The sequence below is a fragment of the Echeneis naucrates genome, chromosome 17, assembly GCF_900963305.1.
Source record: "Echeneis naucrates chromosome 17, fEcheNa1.1, whole genome shotgun sequence".
Lineage (NCBI taxonomy): Eukaryota > Metazoa > Chordata > Actinopteri > Carangiformes > Echeneidae > Echeneis > Echeneis naucrates.
In genome coordinates, this window is record NC_042527.1 from 5,747,587 (window position 1) to 5,772,276 (window position 24,690).

At 39.7% G+C, this 24,690-nt stretch overlaps 1 protein-coding gene across 1 annotated transcript in view; it reads left to right on the top strand.

Moving 5' to 3' along the window:
• LOC115057960 (sodium channel protein type 4 subunit alpha-like) overlaps positions 1 to 24,690 on the top strand; it is a 38,724-nt gene extending 14,034 nt beyond the window's left edge. The window contains exons 9-27 of the mRNA XM_029525222.1: positions 4,268 to 4,409; positions 5,309 to 5,506; positions 5,610 to 5,795; positions 5,875 to 6,246; positions 6,403 to 6,529; positions 7,189 to 7,427; positions 8,232 to 8,405; positions 8,701 to 9,057; positions 12,307 to 12,717; positions 16,154 to 16,271; positions 16,367 to 16,521; positions 17,040 to 17,213; positions 18,989 to 19,111; positions 19,771 to 20,043; positions 20,140 to 20,193; positions 20,278 to 20,419; positions 20,589 to 20,689; positions 20,940 to 21,210; positions 22,099 to 24,690. Of these exons, the coding sequence (XP_029381082.1) occupies positions 4,268 to 4,409; positions 5,309 to 5,506; positions 5,610 to 5,795; positions 5,875 to 6,246; positions 6,403 to 6,529; positions 7,189 to 7,427; positions 8,232 to 8,405; positions 8,701 to 9,057; positions 12,307 to 12,717; positions 16,154 to 16,271; positions 16,367 to 16,521; positions 17,040 to 17,213; positions 18,989 to 19,111; positions 19,771 to 20,043; positions 20,140 to 20,193; positions 20,278 to 20,419; positions 20,589 to 20,689; positions 20,940 to 21,210; positions 22,099 to 23,330 (4,849 nt within the window). The 3' untranslated portion in view covers positions 23,331 to 24,690. The remainder of the gene's footprint in view (positions 1 to 4,267; positions 4,410 to 5,308; positions 5,507 to 5,609; positions 5,796 to 5,874; positions 6,247 to 6,402; positions 6,530 to 7,188; positions 7,428 to 8,231; positions 8,406 to 8,700; positions 9,058 to 12,306; positions 12,718 to 16,153; positions 16,272 to 16,366; positions 16,522 to 17,039; positions 17,214 to 18,988; positions 19,112 to 19,770; positions 20,044 to 20,139; positions 20,194 to 20,277; positions 20,420 to 20,588; positions 20,690 to 20,939; positions 21,211 to 22,098) is intronic.

Sequence of the window (24,690 nt, forward strand, 5' to 3'; positions counted from 1 at the left end):
ATAGTGGGTCAGTAAGATCAGACTACTAAAGATGTGACCGATCCAGCTGTCCCAGAGTTTTCCCACAAGTCACTGCAATTGGACTCTTTTAGATTTGCTGCTTGTTGTTGTTTGTGTTTCTGCCAATTGTGGAGCTCTAACAGCACACTGTGATCCATATAATGCTATTCTCATAGGTTTAAATTGTTTTTTTTTTTTTTTTTTGTATATGCCTAATGGATGTGTCATTTGTTCTTTTGCAACCCTTTGACTGGACTATCCTTCTGTTGTTTCAGCACATTTTTAGTGGATTGTTTTTGGTGGGGTTGAAGTCAGATGAAGAACGTGAGACAACTCCATGACATGGTTTTCTGGGTTGAAGTCAAAGTAACCATAGTGTAGGCTTATGTTTTGGTTAGTAAAATGAGACAGCCTTTTAACTTCTGTGACATTTTAGATGGAACTTTCTGAGGCTGGCGGTGGAGACTGGCAAGATATTAAGCAGGTCAGGATGGAGGACGTAAAACATAGAGGATGCTTAATCTTTTGAGTGTATTCCAACAAGTAATCCCTGAGTAGATTTCCAAATTAAAGCTTTGGATACGTTATGATGACACACATGCACCGCACACCCCAGACACAAGTGGGCAGACATGTAATCATACATATTCAAATAATATTTTCAGTCTAGATGGTTAACAAGTGGGCAGCACCGTGGAATAGTGGTTAGTGCTGTCACTCCGCAATAAGATGGTCGTGGGTTTGGTTTCCCTGTGCCTGTGTGGGTTTCCTCCGGGTGCTCTGGTTTCCTCCCACCGTCCAAAGACGTCATGTTAATCAGGGTTAATTAGTGACTCTAAACTGTCTGTAGGTCTGAGTGTGGGTGGTTGTTGGTCTCTGTCTGTCTCTGTGTGTTGGCCCTGTGATTGACTGGTGACCTGTCCAGGGTGACCACACCCTCACCCAGTGAGCTGGGATTGGATAAATGGTTTAAGATTGAATGAATGAATGAATGATACATTATTTGCTCAAAGGTCCTAGGCTATTTCTCATCATGGCTACTGTAGAGTTCAGGCAAATGCTTATCCCTCAGATCTTAAAGCCAATGTGCATCAAGGATTATAACTGATTGTATAGACAGCTTAAACTTTTGCCCTCAACTGGACTCACAGGCTCGGAAACCCATTGCCTGAGCCGAGCCCAGGAAAACACTGTTGAGATTGAAAGATGTTCCTCTGCTGTTCGGCAAACTGCAGGATTGTCAAAAGTGCTACTCATAAAAAATACAAAAGTGTTAGCGAAGAGTTTTCATAGGGCTCTTACACAGCGCAGACAGTGCTGCGGGGTACAGTACAGTATCCAGGAAGCCATTGATTCCAATTAATTTCTTTGAAAATAATTTTGTTCGAAATGTGTATTTCAGTCAATCAAATTATAGTCATGGGGTAATGCTGAATAATGATGTAATGATATGTTGATGATGTAAAGGAATCTGCAAACTGACTTTCACACTGAAGAGAAATTAATTTGAGAACTGATTTTGGCTAATAGGTAATTAAAAGAAAAGTCACCCAAACTCTTTATTAGGAACACCTGTAGTGATGCTTGTTCAACCTGTCATGCAGCAGCACAACAATGTCTAAAATCTTGCAGATGTGAAATTCAGGAGCTTCGGTTATGTTCAAATCAAACCTCAGTGTGATCTGTGATGGGATTGTTGGTGCCAGTCAAGCTGGTTTGAATGTTTCTGGAACTGCTGCGTTTCTGAGATTTTCACACACGTTTTACTCAGATTGGTGAAGAAACTTTCAGTGAGCAGCCGTTCTGTGGGCAGAAAGAACCTGTTGAGCAGAGGTTAGAGGAGAGAGGCCAGACCGGTTGGTTGGAGCTGACTTTGGTAATTCAGAGAAACACTGTTTGCTGCTGTGGAGAGCAGAAACTCATCTCTGAATCAACAGCATGCTGAACGCTGAGGTGGGCAGACTGCTGTCGGCCAAGAACTAAAATCAGAGGCTGCAGTGGACAGAGACTGAAAAAAATTGATCCTCGACAAATAAATCTGGATTTCTGCTGAACAGATGGTTAAATCAGAATCCATGTATTTAACCTGTCTCATGGCCAGGCTGCTGCTGATGATGGTGCTGGGTGTTGGGGTAGTTTTCTGGGCACACTTTGTGCCTCTCGTTGCTTCCAATTTCTGGACACAAATATAGAAACAAACCATCTTCTAATGGCTGCCTCCACCCCCTAGATTCATTATTGATGTGTTTGAATTGACAAAAGACAAGGTTCATTTTAATACTTAGGAATGCAATAGTGTTACACAACTTACAATACAATGTTGTGTGTTATGTGTTACTAATGCGTACAGTGTAACACAGGACGCATAGGAATGCCAGACAGCAGTATCTGTACTCAGCTGTGAATGATTTTAGTGTGGAGACAAACCAGGTCCCGCAGCGTGTACATGGGTCACAGCATCTCTCCTTCAGGAGTGCTTACTCAGTCTCCAGGGCTGTCACTATGGAAACCAGTGGGCCATTAATCTAACAGGTGCTTCGTTTTTACAGCCACACGTCATGACAAGAGAATTCACATTCATAAGTATAAGCGACTGCAACAGCTAACAGCGTGGTAACACGATAAACAACTGCACCGCACGCTCAGCTGCCATGGGTAACTCAACTTTCCATTAGAAATTCTTGGGACAATTGATGGAAACACACACATAAAAGGGAGGGTAATGTTTAAAAAAGGAATCATGGTGCTAATGCAGCCGGAAGTTAGTAGTTATGGAAGCAGGTTTTCGAATGCATTCGCACATTTTGAATTTTTCATTTAGATTGGTTGCTGTTACCATCAGAGTATGGTATGGAGATGAGGGGCTGCAACTCACGTTTTTTGATCATTTGTTAATCAGAAGCGTAATTGTATCACAAAAGCATTTAAATACCAATTACCTTCACAGAGCTGGTTTGTCATACGGTAACCTATATATGATAAAGAAAAGCATCGGCAAGGATTATCAACAACAGAATTTTTGGTATTTTTGCTGACGAAAAAAAAGATTATAATTAAAAGATTATTGATTTTTTTTTTGTAAATTTACTGACATATATAAATAATAATGTGTTTATTAATATTGTTTGATCACCTCAACTGGCTCATTATTTCAGTATTAAAACATGCATTAAGGCAAAAATGTATGCCGAGACCTGAATGGTGGACTAATATGAAGGAAACTCACACGCTTTGTTGAAAGATCATATTATAAATATTGACCATTTTTTCTTGAATATAACATAAAGAATAGTTCATTAGTTTATTATAGTATACTTGTCGCACAAGTTTCTTGTGTTTCTCTAAATTATTATCATTATATACTAATATTATTATTATTATTAGTTTGTAAGTGTGCCTGCTTGCTGCTCAGGAAGACATTTTTTTAAAAGCTTCCTCAAAGGTAGCACATCAATCTAAAAGCCAAAGATGAACAGTATTCACAAAACAACCGGAAAGACTGGGATAAAAAACAACAACAGCAACGACAATTGTGCAGTAGTTAAAGACAATACTTCCGGTATCTTCAGGCTTGTTTGTTTTGTCATATGGATTAAAACGGGAGTGCAGGTTGACAACAGACTGGGTAGGTCTGCGGAGGGAAGGAACAGGCTGACAGGAAGATGTCGTTGGCCTCACGCAGGCTCTTCTGCCCTTCCTGCTGGATATTAGAGAGCATTTCTGCCTCGCAGGCCCGTTGGTGAGATCTACAGCTGTTCTCACAGCAGCGCTCTCTTGCCCAGCTGTTTCCCAGCCATTACGAAATTATTCTGCAGTCAGATTGACATGGTAGTCCAGCTTGTTCTCAGCTGCTGGACTTAAATATTTGCTGTAATGCCACTATGCTGACAATGAAGATCAGAGATGGAGGCATGGAGCTGAACATTTTTTTGAACTGCAATTTGATATCCATCTGGCTCAGTGTAATCCCTTTTGCTCCAGTGCATTTTAGTGCTCCTGCCTGGCATGAATTTCAAGTGCCCTCTTCAGTTGAAATAATGGTGATGATAGCAGTGTGGGTACTTACTGACTCATCTGCTTCTCTCCGTTGTGGAGTCAAAGGCCACAGGGCCACATGTAGATACTGGAGATGTTTTTAACTCTGGTAAAGCAGACCGCACGCTATATCTGTCCCAGCTGCTTCTGATTCCTTTCTGTGAAGCATTTGTTTATTATTCCTGTGCTGTAATCATATATCTTTTGCCTTTAACCTGTTTGTGCATTACAGGAAGTGTCCAGATGGATTTGACTGTTTAAAAGTAGGAAGAAATCCAAACTATGGCTACACCAGTTTTGATACTTTTGGCTGGGCTTTTCTGGCACTTTTCCGACTCATGACACAAGACTACTGGGAAAAACTTTTCCATCAGGTGCAAGTACTCGCTATACTTTTTTTTCCAATCTGCCAATAATCTATGATGCTTTGTTGCTTCCCAAGAATTTTTTTTCCTCCTCATAAATTGGTCTTCAAATACAGAATAATGTATATTTACTCAAAAAATGTGAGAAAGAATGTGTTTCAAGGAAATTTCTGTTTGTTTATAACCAATTTCTTAAATTCTTAGATCAGCCAAAATTTAATTAATCTGGTTAAGTGTGGAGATACAGATGATACTGAGCTTCAATGTAAGATCACAAGATCTCCAAAAGGTTATTAATTAATTAACCATTTCATATAGACAAAAGGCTGACATAAATGGAAAGTGAATATTGATCATTTGCTGGCTCGCTAAATTCGCATGTTGCTTCATATCTGCTGGAGGTGGCAATGTTTCCACCATCACATCAACAGGTGAGACTATGCCACTGGTGGGTTTACTCCTTCTTCCTTTTATCTTAAGTGTCCATGAAATAACTATCTAATGTACCTTCAAATGGTTGACAACACTCTCCCAACATAACACATGGGTTTGTAACTATCAATGTTATATATAAATTATTTTTTTTTTTAACTCTCCAAACTAAAATTACTCAGAGCAATGACTTTGGATAATATGTAGTTCAGATTTATAATTATAATAATTATTATTTTTTTTTTTTTTCAATTGAATAATGCATTTAGGTCAACAAGATAAAACGTGGGATTTATTAGCCTTTGATTATTTGGCTGTTTGTTGTCCCATGTGCCCAAACCTCAGCAATGAAACTTCTGAATAAAATTTTTCCATCATAATGATATTTATACTACGTATATCCAACTAACAAGTTTTCATTTCTTCGATGACATTTGTGAAATTGAATTTTACTGACCCCATCTCGTCTTCCTCAGACTCTGCGCTCAGCAGGGAAGACCTACATGGTTTTCTTTGTGCTGGTAATCTTCCTGGGCTCCTTCTACCTTGTTAACTTGATCCTGGCTGTTGTGGCCATGGCCTATGAGGAGCAGAATCAGGCGACCATCGCTGAGGCATGGCAGAAAGAGAAAGAGTTTCAGCTGGCGATGGAGCACCTTCGACGCGAGCAGAGAGTAGGTGCACCACAGCGAGTCAGGAAGGATTTCAAAGCAATCTTAATTAAGGGGAAAAAGCAAAAAATATTGTCCTGTAATATCACTTGCTTTTTGTGTGTAGTTGGCAGCAAAGAGACAGGCCCAGGAGACAGACTCAGTGTTATCCCCAGAGCTGTCCCCTCTCTGTCAGAAGACAGGAAGTATACGACGCAGCAGTTGCAGAAGAAGAAGATCTCACAGGACGTTGTCAGAGGAAACAGAGGAGGAGGCAGCTGAGGAGAAGTTTGACCCAGTGGATGAGCCAATGGTACATCATTCCACGATCACACTCTGAGTCTTTGATCCTCTGAACCATTGAAGCTAATGTATCCTGTTCGTCTCTGCAGCATCCACTGTCTCCGCTGCCCGTCCACCCACTGCTGGCCACGCTCTCATCTCACCCCCTCAGCACCAGGAGGGGAAGCCAGAACAGCATCTTCAGCTCTTTCCGGGCTCGCAACAACTCGGAGACCGACTTTGGGGATGATGAGTACAGTGTTCATGGGGATGCCTTCAGGAGTCGGGCCAGTTCAACAGCAACACCCTGGAAGAAGAGGACAGGCAGCGTGAGGAGTCACTGCTCACAAGTCTTCACCCCGAGCCTCACCGTCAATGGTCGCCTCAACATTTCGATGGACCAGAATGGTGTGACTACTGTGGGTTTGCACACTCCCACCTCCATGCAAGCTTACAGCATGGAGAGGGTTAGAGAAGACATGGTGAGTGGTAGAAGCTTGTCTGCAATTATAATATCCTTTAAAATGGCAATGTGTGTGGTATCTTAAAATTCTCAAACTTGAATAATGATCCGAATGAACAACTCGCTAAATAAAAGAGAGAACAAAGCCTTATATTTCATTTTTATCCACCAGAAGCTCACCAGCATGGAGGACCAAGCACCCAGACTTCTCCTCCAGCCTTCACCAACAGTGGCTGAGCCTCCTCCTGTGCACAGAAAGAGAGGCCTGAGCTCTGTCAGCTTCCTCAGTGATGCCATGGAGGGTGAGTCCTTTTCGTTAAACAAATGATTTTCTATCTTCAACGGTACTTTCAATGTGAAGTTTGTCCTCAGGCAAGTTATGGGCCGTGGCCTCAAGCTGTGAAAGAACCACTGAGCAATGGCACAGTTAACTCCATAGTAATGTCTCAAGATGCACCTTCATCCCCCTTTAGCTCACTAAAGAGATCCCATGCACATTAAAAACATGAAAACAACTGGTTGCCTGGTTTGCTAATTTACAGCTTAGTCACATGTTTTAAGGAGGAGGAGAAGGGATTGTACAGAAAGTATTAAGATATGTTGCCAGTTGCTTTTATGAATAAACATAACCAAATCCTCCATCCATCCATCCATCTTCATCCACTTAATCCAGGGTCAGGTCGTGGAAGTAACTAAATAAAACAGCTAATTTGATTGTCTCATTTAAGTCAAAAAGTGAGCAAGAAAGCAAAATATATTCCCATATCTTCAACTATTCTTTGCACTTGTTACTCTCACTATGTTGAAACTCAGAGTTCATTTACAAAAGAAAACTTGAATAATACATTAAGTCATACATGCTGCTGATGTTTAAAGAGAAATGGAATAAAACATGACAACTTGTCACACGATAATAACTAAAAAGTCTGAGGATAAATCTGTCTCCTTGGTGCCTCTGCAGAACTGGAGGAGTCGAGGCAAAAGTGCCACCCCTGCTGGTATACATTCGCCAAGAAGTACCTGATATGGGACTGTTGCCCCTGGTGGTTGAAGCTGAAGGAGTGGGTGAAGTTCATGGTGATGGATCCTTTCCTGGACCTGGGTATCACCATATGCATTGTGCTGAACACCCTCTTCATGGCCCTGGAGCACTACCCCATGACTGATGAGTTCAACACCATGCTCTCTGTGGGCAATCTGGTAAGGAGGGGTTTGTTGATAGAAGCAGGCACATATCCAGCATGTAACGCACTTTGTCTTAAGTGTTGTGAGGTGGTAGATAAACCCAGGAGAGGAATGTAAAGAGGAAAGACAAAGGACAGTCCTTCAGATTGTGGATTTCTACATCAGGCAGATTGTTTTTATAGCAAGTGATGGAGAGCTGGACTTGGTCCAAGGTTCTACTTCAAACTTTTTTGAGTACTTGGTAAGAGGAAGGACCTTTTAAGGTAAGTCCTGCCTTTGCCTATGTCAGCTGGCATGGCCTCCAGCCCTCCTGAGACGCTGACGGATAAGCGGTATAGATAATAGGTGGATAGATAGATGGGTGGATGGTAGGAGGGAGGATTTTAGAGGGAGATTTGCTGAGTCCCTCATTTATATTTTACCACCTCTCTGGAGAGATAGCAAGTGTTAACTTTTTTCTTCTCAGCCATTTTTTTTTGTTTGTTAATTTTCAGTCCATCCATCTTTATTCCAAATCTATGTCCCTCTCTTAAGCAACATTTAATTCATTTTTTTGTCTTAATTTAGCAACATTGTTGTATACCATCAGCCCAAGTAGTTACTCTAGTTTTTTTGGTCATGTTAAGATCAAGAAAGAGTTTGGACATAAATGTGGCCCAAAATCAGGCAAAGGCATACATGTTTTTTGTTATGGATTGCTGTCTTCAGAATATATCATTAACACAGTGTTGTTCATATGTTAAGTGTTGACAGAATGTCACAGTTTCTCCCTCTTACTTGTTGTCTTACTGTCCCTCTTACTGTCACTGTTGTTTCTAGGTGTTTACAGGGATCTTTACAGCTGAGATGGTGCTGAAGCTTATTGCCATGGATCCGTACTACTACTTCCAACAGGGCTGGAACATCTTTGACGGCGTCATTGTTTGCCTGAGTCTCATGGAGTTGGGTCTTTCTAATGTAGAGGGGCTATCTGTCCTGCGATCTTTCAGATTGGTAAGATAAATCTTTAAACGTTGTCACTCTTTCAGTTTTTATCCAATATAATGGACATACTGCATATTCATACAATTGTGGTTAATTATAGAAACACATATTAATCCCACTGTAAGGACAAAGAGCTGGTCCATAATGTAATCAGATCTAGCTCTTGGAAAGTTATCAAGCGCCTTTCTAACATCATGTGTGGGATGATAGATAGTGGTTCAAATACTGTTAACAATACAGAAGTCAACATTGACATCAAGGATTTTTTTCTAGTATGTTTTCCTTTTTCTCTTCTCTTCATCAGTTACGAGTCTTCAAACTGGCCAAGTCCTGGCCAACTCTAAACACTCTCATCAAGATCATTGGCAACTCAGTGGGAGCCCTGGGGAACCTGACACTGGTGTTGGCCATCATCGTCTTTATCTTTGCTGTGGTGGGCATGCAGCTATTTGGCAAGAGCTATCAGGATTGTGTGTGTAAGATCTCCATGGACTGTCAGCTGCCTCGCTGGCACATGAAGGACTTCTTCCATTCATTCCTAATCGTCTTCCGGGTGCTGTGTGGCGAGTGGATCGAAACCATGTGGGATTGTATGGAAGTGGCCGGGCAGCCCCTCTGTATTTTGGTGTTCATGTTGGTGATGGTTATTGGGAACTTGGTGGTGAGTACTATACTGGACATTCTTGCATCTTTAAAAGTAGCATTTTGTAAAGCTTAGGTCTGGTGATATAGTTTTCTCCTTGTGGCATATCCCATGAGACGTTCTTACTCATGAGTGGCTTATTCCTCTCCCATAGACCACATCAGTGAGCAATTATGCTAACCACTGGAACTGAAGTTTATTAAAAAGGCCTACTTGTATTTATAACCTTGATGATGTGTCTACATGGTGTTTTTATATAACACAAGACATGTCATGAGTGAAATGAGTAGACTATACCATGACTATGAGTATTTCTTCTTTGGAAATACAATAAACAAAAGTTGGAGCCGATTCATTAAGCTTGTGGGGACGGAGAGTGAGCAAAATGAACCTGCAATCTTGTACTTGTCACTAACACTGTGTCACGTACGGCCTGTTGTGAGGTAATAAGGTGCATCAGCAAATACAACATGCTAAATAGGCTAACCGTAAGGATATGTGTGCTAATGATGAATTTTGGTGCACAACAGACTTCCCATCTGAGTCTGGGTCTGACTGTGGCTCAGGCTTGTGTCTCTAAGGTGTTTCCTCTTCACCACACAATTTTAAGTTGCTTTCTCATCAGTGTTAGTGCCAATGGTGGATGTGGCACAAAGCCTGAGCCAGAATTTGTAAATGAGGAAATAAGCCTTGAGATATGTTCTTGTAGTCCCAGTTACCCCAATCCCAGTATTTTGTTGATAGGAACAATTTTTATTTTTATTTATTATTTTTGTTTGTTTGTTTGTTTTGGGGGGGGCATTGCCAGCATTGCCAGCCTTATCCATTAACAGTATATAAGAACAGGAATTCTGCCTAGAGAAATTCAATTTCTTGTCAAAGCATCCCTCTGTAATCCAAATAATGATGTCACAAGGAATGAGCGATTATCTTGAACCAATGAGATGGTTGAAGGTCCAAAGAGAGGCTCAGCTGAGTGGTGAATCATAAACGATGGATACTCCCATATCTGTGCAGTTGCAGTGGTCTGTGCATTTTTCCTCAGTGCTCTTAAATATGCACAAATAACAGAGGAAGTGGTTATGTCACAGCATCATGCTAACCGTCTTGCAGATTAGCATTAGTGGACTTCAAAACAGATCAAGTCTGCACGACATATAAACCATCTGTTGTCCCTCCTAAGTCATATATGTATTATCTGCACATTGTGCCGTGCCATGCAAACTGTAGCTACAGATACTCTGCGGCAGGAGCATCTTTACTGCAGCCACATCTGCAGTGGTGCTGGATATTTTATCAGTTGCTAATGAGTTAAGCCGTATAGGTGAAATTGTGAATATAGTAGCGAACTATGGATTAGCTAAGGACCCTGGGTGTTCTCGTTCTTGTTCCAGTTTTATTCCAGGTATTGATTTTCACAGATGAAACCTGAATATATTGCATGTAGCTATTTCCAGAGAAATTGAAAAAACAAAAACAAAACAAATCTGTCCGACAAGTCTGTTTGCACACAGCTGCAATCACCATAGCTAGGAAACCTATTGTTGGTCTAAACATATGGTGATTTGTTGTCCAGCTGTGCCCTGTAAGATAATGAGAGCAGATAAATAAAATCCCAGGAAATACAGCTTTTATTTGTAGTAATCATTTTACAAGCATTTAAGAATAGTTTTTCAAAATGTTTAACCATTTTAGCCTAAATTAACAATATATAATATAAAATATATTAATTATTTACTTATTTAATTATTCCTTTTAATTATTATTTAATTATTTACTTAACTTTAAATAAAGTATCTATCTATCTATCTATCTATCTATCTATCTATTTTATTTATATGACATATATTTTACTAAACAGGAGAAACAGAATACTATCATACACTGAAATACTTGCCATCACAAACAATCAATTATATCAACCATCAAATAAAAGTTTAAAATCTCTGACAGGCTCTTTTTTGTTGTTGGATATTGTTCAAACACCCATTCCCAGCATGCCTTCTGCTCCCTCTGCAATTAAATGCTAGTTTGTTCTACGTTAAATCCTAAGCGCTGTATCGGTCAGAAATGTTTTTAAAACCTTTTGGTTAACTCAATATTTTTCATGGTCTTTTCTTAAATGATGACACTAGCTTTCATTATCAGCTGACAGTGCTATTTCAAATGCAGTAAAATGCAACACAGCAGCTTCTCGCAGCTTAGTTGAGGTATATATTGTGGCCGAATATACAACAGCAAAAATGTAAAAAAAAATGATTCCTCACACATAATTTTGCCAAGTAGAAAAGTAGAATCAGTAGAAAACACGATGAAGTATTAGCTGTTTTTTGAAAACAAAGTTTTAAACCAACTGACATTTAGGTTACTGCATATAAATCAGGGAGTGAAAGTCATTATCTGAACTCATATACTGGATTGAAGCTTGAAGAATGTTTACCTTGGAATAAAATTGTATAACCTGCATTATGTGCCATGCCAGAGCACAGCAAGAGAAAAAACAATAACTAAATGGATCAGGCTTAGTGGATGGTCATTTTACTTCCACTGCACCATGTCCTGGTGGTTTTACACCATTTCATACCTACAGACTCTGTAGATACACATTCCAAGCTTCAAATACTCTGGTAGAAGCTGGGCGATAAAATGACCTCAAGGGCACGAAGCTTGGCTTGTTTTCCATCGACTGGGTGGAGACACTTTGGCTAACTCTATTGCCTTGTTAAAGCAAAGACCAGATCACGACAGTTCTCCTTATGGAGTTTAATGGACAGAAACCTCCTCTGCACATGAATCGTGGGAAAGCTGTTTATCTAAGGGATAATCCAGGATGCCTAGGGGCGAGAAGGTCAGAGGGCATTCATCACTAATCATCTGCTCATGCTCCCCACCTCTGACTGGCTCAGTGGCTAAAGATGATCCTTACCAACTGTGCACATCACACATGTACGCAGGCAGTGCACACACACACACACACACACACACACACACACAGTGCAGCGATGTGCATGAGGCTGCTGCTCTCTAACCAAGTAGACAGATTACTTGGTGGGACATGTGGAACCTTGAATTTGATGGAGCATCTAAAGTCATTTGTGTCTGAACATATCTGGGTTGAATATCCTCTCAAATTTACAATGCAGGATTTGCCAGTGTTGACAAAATATTTGTCGTGTCATTTAGCTTACAGACTAACCCAATCACCGATTTGTAAATAAGCAACAATGATCTGCTAATTTCTCCCAACAATTTTTTTTCTTTGACCAGGTGCTGAACCTCTTTCTGGCCCTGCTGTTGAGCTCCTTCAGCTCGGACAATCTCTCTGCTCCAGACGAAGATGGTGATTTGAATAACATCCAGATTGCCATTGCCCGCATCCACGCAGGTAGTTCCTGGATTGTCATGAAAGTCATCAATTTATGCAACCACAGAGCGAGGCATCGAAAGGAGAAAGCCAAAGAATCCAGTCAGGCCATCAAGCTGATTAGCAATCACGTGGAAAGCAATGGGGGAGTTTTTGGATGCTATGGAGAAAAATATGTTATCCCAGACGAGGACAGCTACATGACCAACCCAAACCTGACTGTTGTTGTTCCCATCGCACCTGGAGAGTCAGATGTGGAGTTTCTTGATGAGGAAGAAATTTCAGAGTCATCAGAGGATGAAGACAATAAGCCAGTAAGTTTGTTATACCCCAGCACCACCACCACCTTTAGAATTGTGTTTCATGCAGCTTCCCCCTCAGTGGTTATGGTTAAATCCAGGTTGAAACAAATGTAGAAGGGAGGACAGACTCTGTCACAAGAGTGATGTTACTTATCTTATATTACTATAGTTAATCTGTAGAATAATGACGCTTGAGAGGACACAAATTTCAAGTCATCCAATTCTGATTGTCTGCTGTTTGTGCCGTTCAGAAGTAAAGACCAGGGATGGCTTGAGATTAAGGGTGTGGTAGAGGTGTAGTGCAAGTGGGTGGGAGTGGTTTGGGAAGTGAATGTGGATGTGGAGGCTTTTCCGGACATTTAAGCTGTTAATCTGCAAAAGCAGACAAGGTGAACTCTGATGGACACTAGTACACTGGTAGGACAAATATAACTTGCGGATCCACATGTGTTATTTCAGCTTAAGTTATTAATAGTTAATGTAACATAGTGCTGTGAACAGCTGGCAAAATTTTCTCAGAAAGCTGAGTTGTGTGACCAAAGGATAACCATAAAGGAAAAAAAAAAAGCATTTTCAACTATAAAAACTGGCCAAGGCGTAAAAAGCATGTTTTTCTTTACAGCCAGTGCTTGAAAATTATGACACAGGAGTAATTTATATTAAAGTCTCATGATCTTTAGTGGGCATGGAATGATTCTGCTTAACCAGTTGTGGTTTTTGTTAAATTATCATCATGTTATTGTGCTGATAAATGTAATTAGCCACAATCGATGGCTAGTCTTGATCTGCTAGTATGACAAACATGTTATCAAAGCTTTTCAGAATTTCGCAGCTGTCCTTCAAACAAAACTCAAGTTTTTCATAATAAAGGTGATGCGGCTGAGTTGCATTTAACTGCTTCAGTTCCAGTTCCATATGAATTGAGCTATTGTTCATATTAATGATAGTGTGTGCTTTTTCAACCATTTACAAGGCTTTGAGTTAAGTTAAAAAGCCCTGGACCTCCCCATACTGCTCTTTGTTCTTATTCTAGTTGGTTAGACCAGAGCTACACTGAAATCCATATGTGAAAGGTGTAATGTATTGTGCCCAGACAGAAAATGTCAGTACTTCCCTAAACACTGATAAGAGAGTGTGCAATCAGGCAATGTGAATGAGAATGCCTGTGTGGGCAGAGCCTGAATGTTTAAGAGCTCAAAGTCTGGGGATCACTATGCTGAGCGTTACATGTGTGACTGAGGTAACTGTTACATTAGTGCTACTTCCGCAGTATCAGTAGACATTTGTTTTACAGACATACGCTGCATGTGCAAGCTATAATTTAAGATGCAGTTTAATCCATACAGAAGGAAGCAAGTAAAAACTACAGGTTGTTGCTGTATATGCTGGATTGTATCTTGGATAGCGTAAAATTGTGGTTAGGTTTGGTTTGGTATATATTCAGAAGTCAATTGTGGTAATTAGTGAGCTAGCTGAACTTTGGTGTTGTTGAGGTTGTTGACTGTAAGGCTCTTTCCAATCATAACTAAATTACCTGAATTTGGATAGCTGTGATTGGCACAGATCTTTAAATGTGAGAGAGGTGATGCGATTGGCTGAAATAATCGGTATTGTAGTCACTCCAACCCTGGAGGGTGACGTGAGACCTGATTTAGACACAAACTGTGGATAATCTGTGCCGGTTCATTTTGTTAGAGTAATTCAGGCCCTACTGATCTCAAAGTAGATGTGTGAATGCTGATCCCCTTATACCCTAAATAGATAAATGTTTATCAGTGTTGACCACTTGCGTAATGTCAGAGTAATTAAGTTGAGAGATACTGTTATTGTTGGCTCATCATCTTTCATGTCCACCTTACAGTCCCACTCTAACATGTCTCTCATTGAGCAAATGTACATCATGGTCACCCTCACACTCATTCTCCTGACCTGTTTGTCCTGTATTCCTCCATCACTGAATGTCCTGCAGGTCGGGGTCTGTTGAGGTGGAGGGTATGTAGCTCCTGTCCTCTCTGGCAGGCAGACAGCACCCGGCCAGATGTGGAGCCAGGCGCTGCAGAACAGATTAAACTGACACAGCTGAGCAGAGTCAGGCAGGGCCAGGCTGAGCTGAGCAGGCTGCAGTCTGGCGCTCTCCCTTTCTCTCTTTTCCCGCCATGCTTCACTCCACACCACACCACACCAGAATTAGACGTCAGGGAAAATGGAAATAAAAAAAAATAAAAAATAAATAAAAAACCCAAAACAAAACAAAAAAGCCTCTCCTCCAGTGCTCCATCAGCTTAACTGTACATCAGCTGCTCAGCAGTAAGGCGGGATACATTTTACATGTGTAGAGCTTTAAAAACAAGAAAGATGGCTCCCTACTCAGACATTGCGGCTTACTATCGAGCGCAAAGAGCAACTAGCCTATGATGTACTTTTATTAGCTTCACATACACGTTGCAATTATCCCTGATCCCGATATTATGTGTAATCTTGACTCATCAAAAGCAGCAAGTCAGTGTCTATTCTCTCTGCTCTGTCTTTAAACACTAAGATGGTTCCGTTGGTAATCTCCCCCCTCCAGGTCCTGTGGATGCTCTTTAATGCTGGATTAGACTACACACCATTTTATAGGATTGAAACTGTACCTCTGTCCCATAAATCATGTTAAATATGTTGCTGTTACAACACATGAAAATCTCGTCAAAATTGTATTAAGGCTCAGATGAGATTGAAAGGCAAGGCGGTGTGTCTAGGTGAGCTGGCTTTGATGGGATGAATCCTCATTGAATGCAAACATTACTGCACTGCTCTTTCTGGGTTGAAACATGGACCTCTGGCCACCCCACCAATCAGTGACACAGCAGGAAGTCTATGCAGTGGCCCTGAGAGCTCACCACTCTGCGACATGTGCAAAATGCAGACAAAGCACAAGTAAGATTGAGAAAACGTCTTCAAGAACTTTACAATGTCGCAACTGAATACACAAGTTCTGCAAATTGTTACAACAACAACCAAATTCACAGGTGCCTCCAGGGGACACAAAACAGTGTTGAACCAGACTGGGACCCACTTGTTGTTCAAGGATTTTCATTTTCACTGAACAACAACAATTCATTCCAAGCACAGATACATATGCATAATACTTGTATTATAATAAATGTACTCTCATAGTGAATGCATAAATAATCTATAGTTTTAGCATAATACATCACCGCAGTGACTGAGTTCATCACTTGAGTTGTGTAGCTGGAAATACTTCAGTTGTGTCTATTTGCAGTATTTCCTATTAAGTTTTGTCTCTTTGCATGTTTTCTTAAACTGTAGTGTGTTGAGCTCTCAGGCCAGAAAATGTCTCCATTCTAGGCTCTGTATGTGGTGCATGCATTGGTTCTGTGTGCGGGAGACCAGTCCAGTTGATAATGGATCTAGAGTGAATGAGGTGAAGCTTTTATTTCCTCAGGAGGAGGTCAGCTTGTCAGAGGGCAGCACAGTCGACCTAAGGAGGCCTGGAGATGAGACAGACAAATTATCAGAGCTGGCTGAAGAGAGTATGGAGCCAGATGACTGCTTTCCAGACTGTGAGTATCTACCCACTTTTGGTTTGGTTGAATCAAATTGAGTGGCTACAGTTGGTCCTTCACGTGTGTTGGTTTGTTTTCACATTGCCTCTCAGTGTGCATGAGGTACTGTCAGTGCTGTGATATTGACACCAGCCGTGGTCTGGGCGAGGCCTGGTGGAGACTGAGGAAGACATGCTACCAGATCGTGGAACATAGCTGGTTTGAGACCTTCATCATTTTCATGATCCTGCTCAGCAGTGGAGCTCTGGTAAGGCGCCACAATGAATCGTACATGAAAATGTACTTCATTTTTGAATACATTGAAAGCACTGAACCCCTCAAGACTTCAGTGGTGGTTGACGAGACATTTCACCAGTAGTAGCTTGATAAATTATACAGCTGTTGGATATTCAGTGATAAAGTGAGGCTGATTTGGCTGACGTAAGATTCCAAACATTAACTCAAGGGCAGGTGACCTGATTTTTATTTTTTTTTTCTACAACCAACAGATGGATATTTTTGAAAACTTTACTCTAATATTATATTTACCTGATAATATCTGCAATTGTTGCCAGCAGTATGCCTTCTTATGGTTGAGGCACCTGAAAAACTTCCACAGTGTTCTTCCATCTAAAATAATTGCCCTTTCAATTCATCTTCTTCTAATTCCTTAAAAACTAAATACAAAACATTCCAGGCATGTTGTCATATGTTCAAAAAACAGTAATGTTGTGGCAGTGAGATGAAATAATATTTTCCTTTATGGCTGCTCCCACTCTGCTGCAGGCGTTCGAGGACATCTACATAGAAAAGAGAAAAGTTGTTAAGGTGGTGTTGGAGTATGCAGACAAAGTCTTCTCCTACATCTTTGTGCTTGAGATGTTCCTCAAGTGGATTGCATATGGCTTCAAAACGTATTTCACCAACTACTGGTGTTGGCTGGACTTTCTAATTGTGGACGTAAGTGAACATTTTCTTCTACTTTTCCATATTTTGCTACTGGAAAGGAAAGAAATTCGCATGTCGAAAATTCAGGTTGAACTTTAAAGCCCCTTATTATAGCTGAATGTAGCTTCTCGTGTTTATGGGATTTGCAGGTTGGTAAGTGTCAGTTCATTCCAACTGTATTGCAAAAGCTGGCCGCTTTCTTAATTGATTACGCCAGAGACCCACCATCTGTTCTTCCTGTTTGAAACATGCAGATTGTTAAAACACACGCAAAACAGTTGTTTACGATTTTTAAATTACTTAAATGCCAAAATTTGTTCAGACAAATTAAAAGAGGATGCCAATGATCTGAGGGGCATAGTCATCCAAAGTGCCGGAGGCGTGCAGCCCAAGGCCTGACATTTCCTCTGATTTCACCTGCTGTTGAACAGATTGCCACAGACCGCTCTATTGTTAGGGTAAGTTGTAGTTAGAAGGTCCCAGGTGAGTATGGGCTGGAACAGGATGGGAAACTTGTATCTACATCACAAATGCGTCTGTGTCTTCTCACTCGTAAGTGCTTTCTGTTGTGATATCAAAAGCCACCGTCTTGGTTCCAAACAAATACATTTTCTCTGAATTAAGATAGATTTTTACTAAATGTTTTGTTCTATGAATAACTTACTTCAGGACCTTGGCTTTTATATCAAAGACCAATGCAGCGCCATGCTCTCTGAGGTTTATCTACAGAAGATCTGGAATAGTTGATACAGCTTCTAAAACTTCTAAAAAACATTTGTCTTATTTGCAGTTTAGAAATGCAGTTGTTGAATTCATGTCTTAACTGTTGTGCCTAATTCAAGCAGTGTTATATGTTATGTCTGGTTTTAAAGAAATTGCCAATCTTGTTGAACATTTCAACTATCTACAGCACCCTCTCTCTATACGAAGTACAACCTTTTTGCTTTTGTTTGTTTGTTTTTATATTTTTATTTCTGTACTCTTGTGGAGTCAAAGACTTCTTTAGTCCTGAGATTTACTTTTGAGTATCTTCTTTAGATATATTGGACAAACACATCTGTAAATAGACTTTTATAAAGAAGACCATTGGGACCTTATTAGCCCAAATTGTTTTTAATGTACTTTTGTACCAGTTGGATGCAAATTGGGAAACAAATTTGGCAAAGACAGATTCAAATTCTTTATAAAACTCACTCTATTTGATATATATACATATATTATATGCATATATAGCTGAGTATGCATGTATAGACACATTTGTCCATATGTGCATACTAGTCTGTGTTTTGTCATCATCAATCATGACATTGATTTCTTGTTTCTTTCATTTATATCATGCCATTTCCATTCATAGCTGTCATCCAAGGGTCATTCAACAGCGGAATACCATTTTGTTTTGTCTGTTTTGGATGTAGAATAGAGTGGAAATCTAAATTTGCACAAAGATGATATGATAACCAAAAAAAAACCTCAAACCTCAAAAAAATAAATAATTGTGTTCCAAACTGTGGAATGTCCCAAAATACGCAAAAACTATAAAGTAGGGCTTAAAAAAGTTTACCAGTCTTTTTTTTTACCTTTTATTGAGCTTTTTCTTAAAATGTTATGTAATTGCTCAGAAAATATATGAAGTTCTTGACTAATGTGTTAAAAAGAATGTCTCTTATAATGTTTTATAAAGTACTTAATGTTTAATGTTAATGTTTAATGTTAACCCTAACCCTAACTCAGACTTTAGAATCCTTTAAATGATTCTCAGCCCAAATGCCTTTCTGTACTCCTTGCAGGTGTCCTTGATCAGCCTGGTTGCAAATTCACTGGGATATTCTGACTTTGCTGCCATTAAGTCCCTGAGGACTCTCCGGGCTTTGAGACCTCTCAGAGCTCTGTCCAGATTTGAGGGCATGCGGGTACGAAATCTGATTTCTGTTTTCCTTTACTAACTCCATCATTTATATCAGGATTATTTCCTCCACCAGTTTGATGTGTTTGTTCGTTTGATATCTGAGACATAAATAATCCCCTACATTTGATAAAAATGGACTGGGCTGGCGCAAAACTCAAAATAGGCCTGAATCCTTACCAGATAACCAATTTTACTGACTTTTCTGTAGTGGAACATCTCAAAACCTACTGCATGCATTACTGTGAAAATTCCCCTTCTCTATTTCTAAACTAAGATGATGCTTTATAAGCATCATCAGGGAGCATGTTAACAAGCTGACTGAAGCATTTAGCTCAAATGTGACTAAACAAGGCCTCCCAGAGCAGCTAGCATGACTCTAGATGCTACATTCAGGTTTCTACTTGATTTACTCTAAATTATTTATTTAGAAAGTTTGAGAAAAGTTGAGTTACTTTCTAAGTTGAAGTCAACACAGAATGAATTGTTTATCTTATTGACTATGAAGTAAAACTGTGTAACTGAACTTTAATTCCATCAACAATAAGAGAATGAGCTAAAAGGAAACATTGCCTGACCATCACACTGAATTGCTCAGACTCTCAAAAGACATATAATAAATCATTGCTGTGTGACTGAACTACTTCCTTGGTTGCTGGCCATCAGGTGGTCGTGAATGCCCTTATAGGAGCAATCCCATCCATCATGAATGTGCTGCTGGTGTGTCTCATCTTCTGGCTCATCTTCAGCATCATGGGAGTCAACCTGTTCGCCGGCAAGTTTGGAAAGTGTGTCAACAGAACAGGTTTTATCCACAGTGTCAATGTAGTCAACAACAAGTCTGATTGCCTCGCAATGAACGACACTCAGTTCTACTGGACTAAAGTGAAGGTCAACTTTGACAATGTGGGACTTGGGTACCTTTCCCTTCTGCAAGTGGTGGGTTTCTTTTGTTCTGGAATTTACTTTGTAATACTGGATTTAAAAAGGAAAAGTCACTGGTTAACAATGGAATCTTTATATAATGTGTCATAGGCTACATTTAAAGGATGGATGGAGATAATGCATGCGGCCACTGATTCAAGAGGAGTAAGTCTGTCTTTGCACTAAAACCACAGTACAACACATCACCACCATGTTGCAGGAAGGCTTTACAAAACAGTTTGTTTTCAGGTGGAGGAACAGCCCATCAGAGAAATCAACCTCTACATGTACCTCTACTTTGTCGTCTTCATTATATTTGGTTCTTTCTTCACCCTCAATCTCTTCATCGGTGTCATTATTGACAATTTCAATCAGCAGAAAAGAAAGATGAGTATTACCAACACCGATGTTAGGCCCGCATTATTTCATAGTTGCAAGTAAGTCTTGAAATGTTTGTAAGCTGTACCGCAGAAAAGAAGCAGATCTGGATGGAAATATTGAGATAGATAAAATTCATTAAATTAAAATAATGTTTTGTGATGTGCTTGTGGTGTACTTAGGTGGACAGGATATCTTTATGACTGAAGAACAGAAGAAGTACTATAATGCCATGAAGAAGTTAGGATCTAAAAAGCCACAAAAGCCAATACCAAGGCCTGCGGTAAACTAACTAATAATAATAATTCCCAAATCGAAAACATTTTTCCAACTTGCGTTTAAAGTTTTATAACATATATTTGTATGCATTTGTACATATATATATATATGTGTGTGTGTGTGTATTTTTTTCAGATTTTATGTTGTATTAATATCCCCTAATCCTATAAATCAACCAGTGTGCTATTGTCGTCTTCAGTAAACCAGCAGTCCTCTATTCACTGACTGAATCCCTGTTTATTTCCCCATCCTAGAACATGCTCCAAGCCTTCTTCTTTGATCTTGTGTCCAAGCAAGCCTTTGACATCATGATCATGATGCTTATCATCATCAACATGGTGACCATGATGGTGGAAACAGATGAGCAGTCGGAGCGCATGGAGTCCATCCTAAATAAGATCAACATGGTCTTTATTGTAATCTTCACCACTGAATGCCTGATCAAGCTCTTCGCCCTCCGTTGTTATTTCTTCACAGTTGCATGGAACATCTTTGATTTTGTGGTGATAATCCTCTCGATTGTGGGTAGGTAAAAACAAAAAAAAGATCAGCTAATAACTGTTGATGCGCGAGCTCTGCCAAGAGTTAGTGTTCAGTTTCACTGGTTTATCTTCTCATTTCTGATTAGAATCAAATCTTTTGAAAACTTGTATGTCCAAACAGCACTTAATCAGAGATAAACTTCTGGCCATTGCCAGAAAATTTTTAAATGTTATAGTTGCAGCAGCATTAATTAGCTTTTGCATAAAACAGAAGCACAATGGCAAACGGTCTGTGTTTCTATCTTAGGTTACTATGCGAATAAAGCTGGGTTTTCTCTTCTTGCAATATCACTCCAGTTACAAATGACATAAAATTTCCAGCATCTGCAGCAACAAGTAGCCCTTGAAAAATGTAACAAAAGTCTTCAAGAGCATCGGGTTCATGTAATGACAGATAGATGAGCCCTATAAATGTATGGTTTACACTTTCATGTTGCACATTAAAGCGGCTGTTGGAAATGTAGCTAAAGTCATATTATGACTTCATGAAGTCGGTATGGGAAACAATTAGCAAACAGTTGCCTATTTATAGATCAGTAGACATTCATTTTCACTGATGTATGTTTTCATTGTGTTTGGGGCCTTTGTGATGAATAAAGTTGCAAAATTCGCTCTCTTTTAGCTCTTAATCGACTCCAAAGGGAAATAAGTGGGGTTTTCATGCTGATTTTTCCCTTTTCACTGAAACATGCATCATGGTGGGCTACAAACGGGGTTAATGAGACAGAAAAAAACTGTGGGCCTGTCACTATGGATGTCCTATTTACATGACACATAGTCATTCGATATTATTTCAACATAAACATTTTGCACAGCTTTACGTACATTTAAGTGCACAATTTTGAAATAAGACATTTCATTCTCATTTCAGGAATTGTCCTTGCAGACATTATTGAGAAGTACTTTGTATCTCCGACCCTGTTTCGAGTCATCAGACTGGCAAGGATAGGACGTGTACTTCGACTCATACGTGCAGCCAAAGGAATAAGAACTTTACTGTTTGCCTTAATGATGTCCATGCCGGCACTGTTTAACATTGGCCTCCTGCTTTTCCTTGTTATGTTTATCTATGCTATTTTTGGAATGGCAAACTTTGCTTACGTGAAAAAGCAAGACGGAATTGACGACATGTTCAACTTTGAGACTTTTGGAAACAGTATGATCTGCCTTTTTCAGATCAGTACTTCTGCAGGCTGGGACAACCTCCTGAGTCCGATAATGTCCAGCTCCCCGGACGAGTGTGACGCTAACTTTGTCAACACTGGCACCAACACACGGGGAAACTGTGGCAGTCCCTCAGTTGGGATAGCTTTCTTTGTCAGTTACATTATCATTTCTTTCCTCATCGTGGTAAATATGTACATAGCGATCATTCTGGAGAACTTCAGTGTTGCTACAGAGGAAAGTACAGAGCCGCTGAGTGAAGACGACTTTGAGATGTTTTATGAGGTTTGGGAGAAGTTTGACTCTGAGGCCACTCAGTTCATTGAGTTTTCCATGCTTTCAAGCTTTGCTGATACTTTGTCTGAGCCACTGCGCATCGCCAAGCCTAACATGATCAAGCTGATCTCAATGGACCTCCCCATGGTCAGTGGGGATCGGATCCACTGCCTGGACATCCTGTTTGCCTTCACAAAGCGTGTCCTGGGAGAATCAGGCAACATGGACGCCCTTAAGCAGCAAATGGAGGAGAAGTTCATGATGACAAACCCCTCCAATGTTTCCCACGAGCCTATCACCTCCACGCTGCGACGCAAACTAGAGGAGGTGTCGGCCATCATCATCCAGAGGTGTTATAGGAGGCATCTAGTGCGCCGGCAGATGAAACAGGCGTCCTACCTCTACAGACAAATAAACTACGAGACTGTGGTGGATGTGGAGAATGCTCCAGAAACAGAGGGGCTCATAGCATCCATGATACAGCACTATGGCCCTGTAGGGCCAGAGACTTTGCAGAGCCCAGAGGATACTCGATTGTCTTCGCCACCATCTTATGACAGTGTGACCAAGGCAGTCAGTGTCCTCTCTGAGGGTGTCAGATCAATATCCAGAGACTCTGAACTCGGCGGGCCCGGTGGAAACTATGAGGAAACGTTCCTTTGAGACTCAGTTGATTGGAGATATTGTGATTGTTGTTTTAGTCTGTTTTGTTTACAGCAGATAATACAACTCAAAATAACTAAGAGTCAAAGTGAATGATTTTTTTATATATTAGCAGATGCAGAGGAAATATGCAATATTTTTAAGTAGCTCACAGCCTCTGTTTAAGATGAAGAACCCAGGCGTCACTTTGGTTATACAACCACCTCCAGAGATTTGGTACCAGAAAACACTGATACACTCAAAATTTTTATATCTACCCATACAAAACATGAACACATGTGGCCAAATTATATGAATCCTTGAAATAAGTTCATTTTGCAAAGTTTTTAAAATAAATTGTTAAAGTCTTTAAGCAAAGGAAAAAGAAATGCAGGGAAATATTGATTACATTTTCAAAACTGGATTTTTTTTTTTTTTTGAAGAATGTTGTTGTTTTCCCTCATTTACAAAGTCAAATTGTAATGTCTTGAATGCATCCAGATGTTTTAGTAACAATATATCAATCAACTCTACAAGGTTTTCCAACATTTAAAACTGTGTGGCTAAAACCAGATTGAGAATATTCACCAATATGCAGGTCCCACCAAATAATTCCCAGTAAGCATCTAATTTTTGCAACTGATGTTGATCTGAGAAATGTATTTAAATTCATAAGCGTAGCTGCTCTATAGTTCCTATTCAGGTGTTATATATATATATTTATACTTTTACAAAATTTCAAGTTTTAATATTTAGGTTTTAAACTTGTATAAATCGTATAATGATTTATGAAACCACATTATAAATTGACTGTAATTCATAATAATTTTGTTGATTTTATTTATAAATTTGTGAACAATGAAATAATCCAAACCATCCCTTTTCATATGCACTTTGATTGAATGAAATTGACTTATACTGTATGTGATGATAGAGACATGGTACCCAGTTCACAGTTGTTTTTTTTTTTTTTTGTTTTTTGTTTTTTTTTTGTTGTAGTTTTTTTTTTCATGGCAGAAATATGACACCACCATGTTCCAGATTTCTTAGTTGAAAAAGCACAACTTGCAATTATTTGGTCAGATACACCACAAGTTTTTGTTCTGTGTTTCAACTTGTGTGTTGATTACAAAGACGGTTTGTGTGGACTAATAATCCCTGAATTATGTGCCTGATTTTGACTGTTGTCTGCACACTTCTCATAATCTCTCTTGACCATTTGATTTGATCGATGTGGATTAGAAAGAAATGGATGCAGTGAACGCTCATTTTGTAATTAACTGTGTAAAGAGCTTTGAGGCTGTGTAATGTATGTATGTAAAGATCATTTTTACCTGTTTTTTGTAATGTATTTATATCGAAAGACCATTTCAGTGACTCT